Source organism: Sus scrofa, chromosome 9 (assembly GCF_054392235.1).
Source record: "Sus scrofa isolate SSC_HxYL_T2T_F1_AM1 chromosome 9, Sscrofa_HxYL_maternal_Yorkshire_Landrace_v2.0, whole genome shotgun sequence".
NCBI lineage: Eukaryota > Metazoa > Chordata > Mammalia > Artiodactyla > Suidae > Sus > Sus scrofa.
In genome coordinates, this window is record NC_139391.1 from 26,771,731 (window position 1) to 26,784,078 (window position 12,348).

Below are 12,348 nucleotides of genomic sequence, written 5' to 3' on the forward strand. Positions count from 1 at the left end.
GAAACAAAGTTTCATGAAACAACTGTTTGCCCTTCCTATGGGCAGGGCACTCCGGTCCATTCCTTTGTATTCTAGGCTTTTCATGAAATCGGATGGTTCACCTCACTTTCAGAGCTGCAGCACTAATGGGTCATGGTTACTCCATGTACTGGGGCAAATGATCTCAGAGGGGTATTGCTAACTCTGACATGCTAGATGTGACTTCTCTTTGTCCATTCATTTGAGCAGCTGAAATGCCTCTGGGAGAACAAGAACAACCAAAAAACCTTTTAATGAAAATAGCACAGTGATTCCTTACTCCTACTGCATATCTGTAGGTCAGTGGAAAAAATGTTGCCTGCCTTATCAGTAAACAAAGGATGTTGTAGCCATCAAACCACTACAGCCAGCCCGATAGTGAGCGCTGAGGGAACTCAGGATGGAGACAAATGGGCTGCATGTTGCCGAACCCCCAGCCACTGCAGCCACCCCCACTTGTACACCTGAGGGGATTCAGGATGGAGAGAAGCAGGATACTGGCCCCAGGTAGCCACAGGGCATGTCAAAGGAATGGTTTCCGTGAGCCCTGACTTCCGCATCTTCCCATACAGAGAAAAGTGCTAAATGCCTTAACTCGATATATCTTGTTTTCTTTTTCTTTTTTAAAAAAAATTTATTGAAGTATAGTTGGTTTACAGTGTTGTGTTAGTTTTATTGAGTAGATTTTCCTGTACCTTAGGTCCCTGTTCCATATGCCACAGTGTGCATATGCCATCCCAAGTTCCCAATCCTTCCCTCTCCCTCTCCCCCCCATCCTTCCTTTTGATAAACATACGTTTGTTTACAAAGTCCGTGAGTCTGTTTCCGTTTTGTAAATAAGTTCATTTGTATCATTTTTTAGATTCCATATTTAAGTGATATCATATGATACTTGCTTTTCTCTGACTTACTTCATTAGTATAATCTGTAGGTCCATCCATGTTGCTGCAAATGGCATCATTTCATTCTTTTTTATGGCTGAATAATATTCCCTTGTACATATACATGTCTTCTTTATCCAGTCCTCTGTTGATGGACATTTAAGTTGCTTCCATGTCTTGGCTATTGTAAATAGTGCTGCAGTGAATATTGGGATGCATGTATCTTTTCAAATTATGGTTTTCTCTGGATATATGCCCAGGAGTGGGATTGTTGGATCATACAGTAGTTCTATTTTCAGTTTTTTGAGGAACCTCCATACTGTTTTCATAACAGTAATACTTTGATGTTTTGACTACCTGATCTTTGTTGCAAAAACTCCTGTATATCCTGGCTCCCCCATCACCTCCTAGGAGCAGTTTCTCAGAGTTATCTGAGATGCTGTCTCCCAGGCTTAAGTCCTCAGTTTTGTCCACTGAATAAAAAATAATTCTCAAATTTAGGTTGTGCATTATTTTTTCAGTTGACACTCAGGTCAAAACTGAGGGAATACGGCATAAGGTACACGTGACACTTTTTCTTTCTAACCACCCCAGGGCTCATGTTTGCATTTCCTCCATGAGGAAGGCGCAGGAGTGTCAGTTTGGTCATTCTTTTCTATAAGACAATCACTGGGTGATTCTCTAGCAGGAGAGGTGAAAAGTACTTCCTTTGTGCCCTCCTAGATTCTCTCTTGGAGGGAGCTTATGCCAACCTGGGCACTGACTAGCTACATTGTGGCAATTGCTGAATTTGTCCTGCAGATGTTGAAGAGGTGGATAAAAAAATTCTGTAGGGGATCAAATTCTGGAAGCACATGGCCTCCTTGTGCCTTTAAGAAACAGGGAGCCCTGTCTGTTCTCACACGGGGTGGATGTGAAATTTCCTCCTTCCTCTCCAGCCCCTCCCTGCCGCCCACCCCATCTCTCAGGGCCATCTGAGAATTACAGATGGAATCACAGAGCCATCACAGCCAACACTGATTGCAGTTGTTCAGAATTTTCTCAAGTAGGGTGAACTTTTGATTATCTGGCTTTCCAAGAGGAGGGGGCCTGTAATCATGGTAAAAACTGAACAGCGTCTTTATAATCTGAGAGCACGGTAATTTCAGAGCCAATCCATTGACATGGGGTTGTGGTCAAGGAAAGTGTGGTGTTTATTGTAAGGCGCTGTAGGAGTCTAGGACAGCTCGTGCTCAAAAAGCCCAAACTCCTTGATGAGTTTCAGTAAAGCATTTTTTTTTTTTTTTTTTTTTGGCTGTGCTGTCGGCATGTGGAAGTTCCAGACCAGGGATCAAACCCACTCCACAGCAGCAACGCAGGATGCTGCAGTTATAATGCCAGATCCTAAACCTACTGCAAGGGAGCTCCTCAGCAAAGCATTTTTAAAGACCAGGTGAAGTAGAAGCGTCCCAGGATATGGGATCAGCTCGCACACAGCTCTCTGGTTGAAGTGAGGTGACAGGGGTAAACATTATCAATCTTTTGGTGCCAGAAGTTCTGGGGGTTGTGTGCTCCTGGCTGTGTCATCAAGTAGTTAATTTCTTCCTTTTTTTTTTTGGTGGTTTTTAGCATCTGTAAAACAACTGAGGAAATATGTGTCAGATACTATTATCTAGGTACTGTTATACTGTTATCTTCAGAAAGGAGCTAAAGCAGAGGTCCTGATAGAAGAAGTCTGTCCCAGGAAGGCCCTGGGGGTTCCTGCTTGGTTACAAAACTATTTCTTGAATGATATGAGTTGCCTAGAATCAGCTTCAGGGCAAGCTTTGGAAGGAGTCCTAGGGTAGTTGAATTTGTATATTTCTCTTCTCCCCAAAACAAGAATGCTAGCATCTGCTCTTAGGTTCTTAGGAAGCCTGGTTTGAATAAGATCCTTTTGTTTTCAGGACTCCCATAAGGTTATCAGGCTGCTTGTTACTAGAGCTTACAGAGGGTCACTGAACAGGAATCCTTGCTTTCCAGGATTCATATGCAAATACTTTTTTTTTTTTTTTCTATTCTAGGGCCACACTCGTGGCATATGGAGGTTCCCAGGCTAGGGGTCCAATCAGAGCTCCAGCTGCCAGCCTACACCACAGCCACAGCAATGCAGGATCCGAGCACCCCAGCTCACGGCCACACCGGATCCTTAACCCACTGAGCAAGGACAGAGATCAAACCCGCAACCTCATGGTTCCTAGTCGGGCTTGTTAACTGCTGAACCACGAACGGAACTCCTGTATGCAAATAAGTTTTTTGAAAGCTGTGATATGACCATAATGTGGGGTTTGGGGTGTTTTTCTTAATTAAAATTTTTTTTTCTTTAGGTTCCAGTGGAATACCTGTGAAGCTGGTCACAAATCTCTTTAATTTAGACTTGCCTCCGGACTGGCAGCTGTACCAGTATCACGTGACTTACAGTCCCGATATAGAATCTAGGAGGCTGCGAATTGCTCTGCTTTATAGTCACAGGGAACTTTCCAGCAAGGCAAAAGCATTCGATGGTGTCATCCTTTTTCTCTCGCAAAAGCTAGAAGCAAAGGTATAGTATGGTTAATCTGGTAATACATACACACACATGCATACATTTATGCTCCTCCATAGACATTTAAGAGGTTAGCTCTTTTCTCCACAGCTGGAATCAGTGTTTCACTCACTCCTTTTCTCTTTACTGTTCCTGTGCCTGAGAGCAAAGGACTTCTTAATTAAGACCTCATCAGTAATTGATATCTTAATTAAGAAGCGGATGGTCTGGCATTTAAAAAAGAAGAGCTGTAATATAGACACTGCTTTTTCAACTGCCTTTTTTTTTTTTTCTTTTTTTAAAGGCAAAGTGTCCTTGAAATAGGAGTCCTTTTCAAACTTTTCCAAAATAGGCAAGAGTTTAAGAAATACCACTTAGGGAGTTTCCATCACGACTCAGAGGTTAACGAACCCAACTAGTATCCATGAGGACGTGGGTTTGATCCCTGGCCTCACTCAGTGGGCTAAGGATACAGCATTGTGGTGTTGCTGTGGCTGTGGTGTAGGCCAGCAGCTGTAGTTCTGATTTGGTTCGACCCCTAGCCTGGGAACCTCCATATTCTGTGGGTGCAGCCCTAAAAAAGGCGAAAAAAAAAAAAAAAAAAAACATAAACGAAATACCATTTAGCCTATGGCCTCCGAGCTTTAAATTTACTTTTATTTATTTATTTCTTTGGCCCCTGCCCCATTGTATCCATGTGTCAAAGAGCTTTGCATCAAACCGTAGATCTGTCATTTCTTTCATGAATTGTTCCATCATATGAAATATGAGTTTTTAAAATCAATCTTAAGAATTTTTGGGAGTTCCCGTCGTGGCGCAGTGGTTAACGAATCCGACTAGGAACCATGAGGTTGCGGGTTCGGTCCCTGCCCTTGCTCAGTGGGTTAACGATCCGGCGTTGCCGTGAGCTGTGGTGTAGGTTGCAGACGCGGCTCGGATCCCGAGTTGCTGTGGCTCTGGCATAGGCTGGCAGCTACAGCTCCGATTAGACCCCTAGCCTGGGAAACTCCATATGCCGCGGGAGCGGCCCAAGAAATAGCAAAAAGACAAAAAAAAAAAAAAAAAAAAAAAAAAAAAAAAAAAAAAAAAAAAAAGAATTTTTGTAACGGTGTGACCACTGGATGTGGCAGTTACATCAGTCCTATCCCTTTATCCACTTTTTTTTTACACCTTTGATACTTCCAAGGCTAAAATCAAGATATTGGTATTGTAGTTTTTATCATATACTTTGTTCTAAAGCAATAGTATAATCACTACAAAGAAAAAGAACTGGTTTCTGTATGAAAAATTAAAACAGAGTTTTCTCTCTCTTTTTTTTTTTTTTTTTTTTTTTTTTGGCGTTTCAGGGCCGCACCCGTGGCATATGGAGGTTCCAAGGCTAAGGGTCGAATCGAAGCTGTAGCCGCCGGCCTACACCACAGCCACAGCAACAGGGGATCCAAGCCATTCTGAGACCTATGCCACAGCTCAGGGCAACACCAGATCCTCAACCCACTGCGCGAGGCCAGGGATCGAACCCTAGTCCTCATGGATGCTCGTCAGGTTTGTTAACCACAAAACAGAGTTTTGATGCTTCTGTCCCTTGGAAAGCTTAACCTTTTTTAGTTCAGAATTTTGAACAGGATGGCAACAAGGACATAAATGTAAATTCCTAGATTCCATGTGAATCTTTGTGAATTTCCTCAAGAAATGTGTTTCTGAGCACTCTTGGGACCTGTATGCTTTCATGAGATGTTGAGACTTAGAGGAGCTGCTTGAATGTAGAGTTTTAAAATTATACCGTATGATTAGACTTAAGGACTTGGAAAGTCGGGATCTATACATTTAGAAACATAGTTCTATTCATCCTAAGTCCTTATTGATCCTTCAACATTTTATCCTATAGCCAGATGTTGCTAGCATGCTGATATGGTCTCTCAGTCTTAAATGATGTATTATAAGAGTTTTATTATCATTAGAGCTCAGGGAGCTCCTGCTCTGGCGAAATGGGATCGGTGGCATCTCTGCAGCTCTAGGATGCAGGTTCGATCCATGGCCCAGCGCAGTGGGTTAAAGGATCTGGCGTTCCTGCAGCAGTGGCTCAAATCTAATCCCTGGCCTGGGATCTCCATATGCCATAGGGCAGCCAAAAAAGAGGAAAGAAAGAAAGAGAGAAAGGAAGGGAGAGAGGAAGGAAGGAAGGAGAAAATGATTAAGGATCATCTTGTTTTTCTAAAGACATTTGTCCTAACAGTTTGGAAATTGGGGAACATTAAAATTATATATACCTTCCTTGAATGGTCCACCATTCCTCACTATTACCTGACCAAAGTGGAGAGGTTTTATTCTGCAAATGCCAGGAGTAAGTTAATGTAACTCATTTCATATTCAAAATAAGCGTGTAGTGTGTGCCACACATCTTATCGTTGGAGATGGAGTCTGATGAGGCAGGGAGTAAACAGCCGGCAAAAACCTGGTGCGACAAATCAGGCCTGTGGCTTTTATTTTTCCAGACACAGTTGCTCCTGTTTGCTGTTCTCATGCATTCATTCTACACTTATAAAGAGCCTACTGTGTGCCAGGCAGGGTGCTGCCACCATGGAGGAAATGATACAGTCAGTTTCCTCGATCCCCGTCTCGCCCTAGCAAAACATTGGAGCGGTGGATATTTTACAGATTTATTAAACTGAAAGTACATTGTCACAGAGGAGGAAGAGAGAGAACTCATGTGCATGCAGGTTAAAAAAAAAGAGGGCCCAGCTCACTCTGCAGTAGTCTTTATACCTCACCATGTGGACCTGAGTGGAGACCCAATTTGATCTTCTGATGGGTCTTGGGCAGGATGCCTTATTTGCATGGGGAACAGGTTCTATAGAGGCGGGATGAGGAATGGGCGACATCCCTTCTCTAGCAGGGAGTGAGCCTCGCAGGCTGGTCAAGGTGGGGGAAGGGGAATTACAATGAGAGGCAGCCAGAGGCTTTTGGGTTTCATCTCCTTAAAGGGGACCTGAAGCCTAGAACAGAAACAAGGGTAAATAAAACAAGGTTCTTGTCATCAAAAATATTACAGTGTAGTGCTGAGGTTATTGGCAAATAAATGCAATGCAAGGTAGAAGGAAATAAGTGCCATGATGATAACGAGCAGTTTTGTTGAGTACTTGTGAGGTTTTAGGTCCTGTGCTTGGTTGTTCTCTGGCTAAGCACGGGCACAGCTCTCTTGAGCCGATCTGTACTGTATGTCCCAGCTGCTATTACACTCAGCAGATTACGATGGACAAGCATGTCCTCTGCCAGACTCTTTGGATGCATGGACTCATTTGATTTTCTCATCACCCCTGGAGCCTCAGAGAAGTTCGGTATCTTACCCAAGGTCTTCAAACGGAGATGATGGAAGGAAAGCGTATCCCAGCAGGACCCTTCAGTGGGCATGATCTTCCATTTCTTGGGTAGGATTTGGGTCAGTGAAGGGGGCGAGGGGGAGGACCGGAAGGAGCAAAGGCACAAAGATAGCAAGTGAACGGCATATTGTAGAAACTTCTGGTTGTTCAGTTTTAGCTGGGAAGGAAGGGAAGTTGTGGCTCCTAAGGTAGGGAGACCTGTCCTGCTGAGAAATGGAGAGTGTCCTCCATGGACTGCCGCTGGAGCCTTTGAGAGAGAGTTTCCATGGAGCTATGTTAAATTTCAGGGACTCTGATCACATCCTATTGAATGGTGGACAAGAGAAAGTGAAGTGGAAGATGAATGAAGTGTCCCTGGAATAATCTGGACAGGATGTCGATAGAGCTTGAGCCTCGCACCATCTTTAAGGCTTGCCTGGCAAAGCAATAAAGCTATCTTTTTCTCCTTTACCCGCCCCCCCCCCCCGCCCCCGCCAAAAAAAAAAGAGTTTGAGCAAAAGTACAACACACTGCTGTGGATAGAGATAAGATCCATGAATTATCCCCCTCAATCTTCACAAGCCTGGTCTCATTCCCACAGTAGACATGGGAAAAGATCTTAAAGAGTTGAAATAACTTGCTCCATGTCATACAGGCTGCAAGAGGCAGAGAACCAGGGTCTGTCCACCTCTAAGTCACATGCTCTTGAGCTTGGTGGTAAATAATTGATGTGCGAAGCTGCCATGGGTTGGAGACACTGCTGGTGTAGAAGGGCAAAGCCTTGCCACCCCATGAGGCAGTGGATGGAGGGCGGGGCGGGGGAGGGAGTGAAAGCTCACTCTGAGGGTGAGGGTGTGGGGTCCAGAACAGGCAGGAAGCAGGGAGGCCGTGGTGTTTGGTGGTGGAGGTGCGGGGGTTGGGGGCGCTGATGAGTTTGCGCTTAGATGGCTGTTAGGGATGTTGTTCCTGGAGACAGCAATCTGGGCGGGGACCATCTGCTGCCCACCACTCATCCCAGAAGCCTTTGTTGTCTTATGCTTTTGTCCTGACATCCCAGCAGCAGTCTGAGAAACGCCTCCCTTCTCTCTTAAGCCCACCCCTCTCTTCCTCCCTCCCCCACCTCTGACTTCTGTACAGTTTTACTAGAAGCAAGAAACACCTCAGTGTTTCCCTGGGAAAGGATGCATTTCTCTTTGCTTCCATGCTATGAACCACCCCTGCCCTGCATTCTTGGTTCAACCTAAAAGCAGGCAAAACTACAGTTTCACTATAAAAAATAGGGCTAAAATACATAAATGCTTGCTAATAAACTGACCTCTTCTAATTCCTTACCCTTCTGAAAAATCCTTGATTATTGATTTTTTTTTTTTCCTTTTCTTTCTGGCCACCCCTGCCGCTTGTGGAAGTTCCCAGGCCAGGGATTAAACCCCAACTATAGCATTGACCCAAACCGCTGCAGTGACACCACGAGATCCTTAACCCGCTGTGCCAGAAGAGAACTCCAATCACTGACTTTTATTGACTGATGTGTTCATTCTTTATTCCAGAAATCTGTTCTGAGCCCTACCTGGTCTAAGGAGCTTTAAAGTTAGCTGGGCATGGAGTTCCCATTGTAGCGCAGTGGAAACAAATCTGACTAGTATCCGTGAGGATGCAGGTTTGATCCATGAGGATGCAGGTTTGATCCCTGGCCTTGCTCAGTGGGTCGGAGATCTGGCGTTGCCGTGAGCTGTGGTGTAGGTCACTGGTATGGCTCGGATCCTGCATTACTATGGCTATGGTGTAGATCACAGCTGCAGCTCCAATTCGACCCCTAGCCTGGGAACTTCCATATGCCTCAGGTGCAACCCTAAAAAAGCAAAAAAAAAAAAAAAAAAAAAAAAAAAAAAAAAAAAAAAAATTGGGCAGCTGGTATAAAGACCTATTCCTGCATTCATTATATTAGTAGAACACTGTTCCTGATGATAAGAATCTAGGGATTTCTCTAGACCATTTGAAAATTGATAATGCAGATTTCCTATCTGTTTAAACTGTCACCATTTTCTCCTCTCTCTTCCCACATTCATTTCCCCTCTTGTCTGTCCCCTATCCTTTGCTTTCTTCTCTGCCCGTCTGTTTTTTTTTGATAAACTTTTCAGAGGCTTCTGTCTGAAATGCATGAACTCTCAATGGGCAGGACAGTCCACTAATAGGCTTCTGGGCATCCATAAACTCTTGAAAATGGGTACATTCTGTACATATATGGCATTTTCTTGGGAGAATGTCAGTGACTTTTATCTGACTTTCAAAGTAAGCTGCAATCTATCTTCCTGCACCTCTCCACACCCCAAAAGGGTCAGAACCACTGCTCTAGAATTTTCTCTGGACTAAATCTTTTTTTTTCCGGGGGAGAGGGCTGAACCTGTAGCATATGGAAGTTCCTGGGCCAGGGATTGAACCTGCCGCCATAGCAGTGACCCAAACTGCTGCCGTGACAATGCCTGATCCATAATCTGCTGTGCCACAAGGGAACTCAGGATCTTTGAATGCTGAGTCTGGCCCTGATGCTCTATTAAGAAGTTTGAAAGTAGAGAAATAGGTTGCTTTTCCAGGATTAGCAAAATACAGAGAAAAACCCAAACATAATGTGATGATTCGATTATTGCTCACGTTGCTAATGCCTTCCGTTTCGTCTGTGTTCATGCGCATCAAGTTGTGATGGCTTTAGCATATCGACATCCGGTGTACTTGAGGAGTATCTACAGAGTGCCTTTGGAGTGCTCGTTTTTTCCAGGTCACAGAGTTGTCCACTGAAACTCAAAGAGGCGAGACTGTGACAATGACTATCGTGCTGACGAGGGAGCTGCCGGCAAGTTCTCCCGTGTGCATCCAGGTCTTCAGTATCATCTTCAAGAAGTAAAGTGCCTTCCATGTGAATTTAATTGAGGCTAGGGATGCCTCTCAGCGTAGAGTCTGGGTATCAAAATTATGAAGGCAGCGTGCCAGCAGCAGTGTCATCTTTAGGGCCATTTTCCATGTGCTTTCGTGTCCTTGTGCAGTAATTGCACTACGGTCCATCAGAGCCTCTAACCGGTGCCTCTGGTACTTTCTAGTGTTCCCCATGTTGAGATGAAGGACTTCAGGGTTATGATGTCTTGGTGGTAGCAAGGCGGGTGCCTGGATGCCTTTTTCTTTTCTTTGTTTTCTGTACCCACTTTTAGCCTCCACCCCAGACTTGAAAGTTGGGTGTGTCTAGCTTAGTAAACGGATGGACTGGTTTTTCTCCTAGTTGATTTATTTGGGGTGTGAAAGGCCATCGCCCTCTGCTTTCTGCTCTCACTGCCTCTCTGATCCCATCCCTTCCCCATGTGACCCCAGGGGCAGAAGGAAAGTTGTCACCGAGCTTTTCAGTGATCTTCAATCTGATCTGAGGATCACTCGCTTCTGTGTCAACTTGGGTGTGGGGTGGCCCTTGACAAAATACAGGTTCCCCAGCCCCTCACTGGAGCTAATGCACAGAAGATCATGAGTAGGGCCTGAAAATCCACAGCTTTGGCAAGCTTCCCACATGACCCGTGGGAGCCCAGAAGGTGAGAAGCTCTGTTTTCCTGCTACTTGTGTGGGTCCCTAGGATCTGTTAAAAATCTAATATTCGAGCCCTTTGCTCAGCAGTAGCCTCTGGACACGATGAGCACAGGGGAGCCTGGGGTTTGCTGAGCAGGCACAGAAAGAACTGCCCACTCACCCAGATGCATTGTTTCCTCTTTCTAGAAACATGCCATCCAGAGAACATGGATGCAGAGATTTTCATACTAAGTGAAGTCAGACACAGAAAGACAAATCTTAAGAAGTCACTTATATGTAGAATCTAAAAAAATGATACCAATGAACTTATTTATGAAACAGGAATAGACTCACAGACATAAAAAACAAACTTAGGGTTACCCAAGGGAATTGAGGGGAGAGGGAAACCAGGAGTTTGGGACTGACATACACACACTGCCATATGTGAAACAGACAAACAGCAAGGACCTGTGTAGTGCAGCAAACCATATTCAGTATCTTATAATAACCTGTAATGGAAATGAATCTGAAAAACAATATATAACTGAATCACTTTGCTGTACCTCTGAAATTAACACAACACTGTAAAGTAACTATACAAAAAAAGACAGAAGGACCACCCATCTCAAAATAGGGAAGGGACCTGAAGAGCCTGTGGACATGGCTTGCCTCACCCCATCCAACCAACAATCACAGTCATAACTGCTAAGTGATCACCTCATTATCACTGGAGTTAAACCCAGACAGGTAGATCGCATTCCACTTGTGTCATCCCCAAATATAAAGGGATAGTTTTTATATACACACTCATATCTGTATTTAGTAGCTAAACCCTTCCGGCATTATAACAATAAGAGTTCTGGATTTTCTACTATTTTTATTTGGGCATGGGTACAAACTTAGAAGTATACTGTTGTTGATTCATGCTTAACAATGATTTAAAACATATATACTTGCAGGATCTTAAAAAAGTTGTCCATGTACCAAATTGGACGGAACTTCTATAAGCCTTCTGAGCCGGTGGAAATTCCCCAGCACAAGTAGGTTTATTTATATTTTCTGTGACACTGAAATTGTTCTAATGTGAACATCGTAATTTATGATGCAATATTATACCATTATGCCTCCTATGAGAGACACCAATGGTATGAAAAGTAATGGATTTTTTTAATTTTCAAGTTTTTTTATAGAGTGGTGAAAGTCAAAAGCTAGCAGCCTCTTTTCTTTTATTAGTGTGCTGGGTCATTACCATAAATCCTAGAAGGAATTTATAAACTGAGTTTTCTGTGTATGACAAGTAGTAATGAGAGCATGGAGTTCTGTTGTGGCTCAGCGCTAATGCACCCGACTAGTATACATGAAGATCTGGATTCGATCCCCGGCCTCCCTCAGTGGGTTAAGGATCCAGTGGTTGCTGTGAGTTGTGGTGTAGGTCGAAGACTCAGCTTGAATCCAGCATTGCTCTGGCTATGGCGTAAGCTGGCAACTGCAGCTCCAATTTGACCCCTAGCCTGAGAACTTCCATATGCCTTGGGTGTGGCCATAAAAAAAAAAAAGTAATGAGAGAAGAATAAGCTGTATTATGTTATACCACATAGCTTGTGATTTGTTTTCTTTTTAGGGCCACGCCTGTGGCATGTAGAGGTTCCTGGGCTAGGGGTCGAATCAGAGCTGAAGATACCAGCCTACACCATAGCCCCAGAAACACGGGATCCAAGCTGCATCTGCCACCTACGCAGCAGTTTACGGCAACGCCAGTTTCTTAACCCACTGAGTGAGGCCAGGGATTGAACCCAAATCCTCACAGACACCATGTTTGGTTCTTAACCTGCTTTGCCACAATGGAAACTCCTGGTGCTCTGTTTTCATGCTGACATAAAGTTAGCACCACCAGGGTGGTCGATAGGAAATTATCAGGTAAGCAGAGGTCACACAAGCCACTAGGCTAAGCCACCCTAACGAAGGATAGAAGTGTTAGGAACACTTGCAGAATTTTCAGCCTCAACTG

At 44.2% G+C, this 12,348-nt stretch overlaps 1 protein-coding gene across 13 annotated transcripts in view; it reads left to right on the forward strand.

Moving 5' to 3' along the window:
- PIWIL4 (piwi like RNA-mediated gene silencing 4) overlaps nt 1–12,348 on the forward strand; it is a 72,886-nt gene that overhangs the window by 30,289 nt on the left and 30,249 nt on the right. For 11 of the 13 annotated variants that reach the window (XR_014814297.1, XR_014814298.1, XM_084974259.1 and 8 more), the window contains 3 exons: nt 3,245–3,459; nt 9,571–9,692; nt 11,300–11,380. Coding sequence is in view for 10 of the 13 variants with exons in the window: in XM_084974259.1 (XP_084830385.1) it covers nt 3,245–3,459; nt 9,571–9,692; nt 11,300–11,380 (418 nt within the window). In the remaining 3 variants the exon portion in view is untranslated. Of the gene's footprint in view, nt 1–3,244; nt 3,460–9,570; nt 9,693–10,154; nt 10,367–11,299; nt 11,381–12,348 lie in introns of those variants that run through there. The other 2 variants (XR_014814299.1, XM_084974260.1) reach the window with 2 other exon arrangements.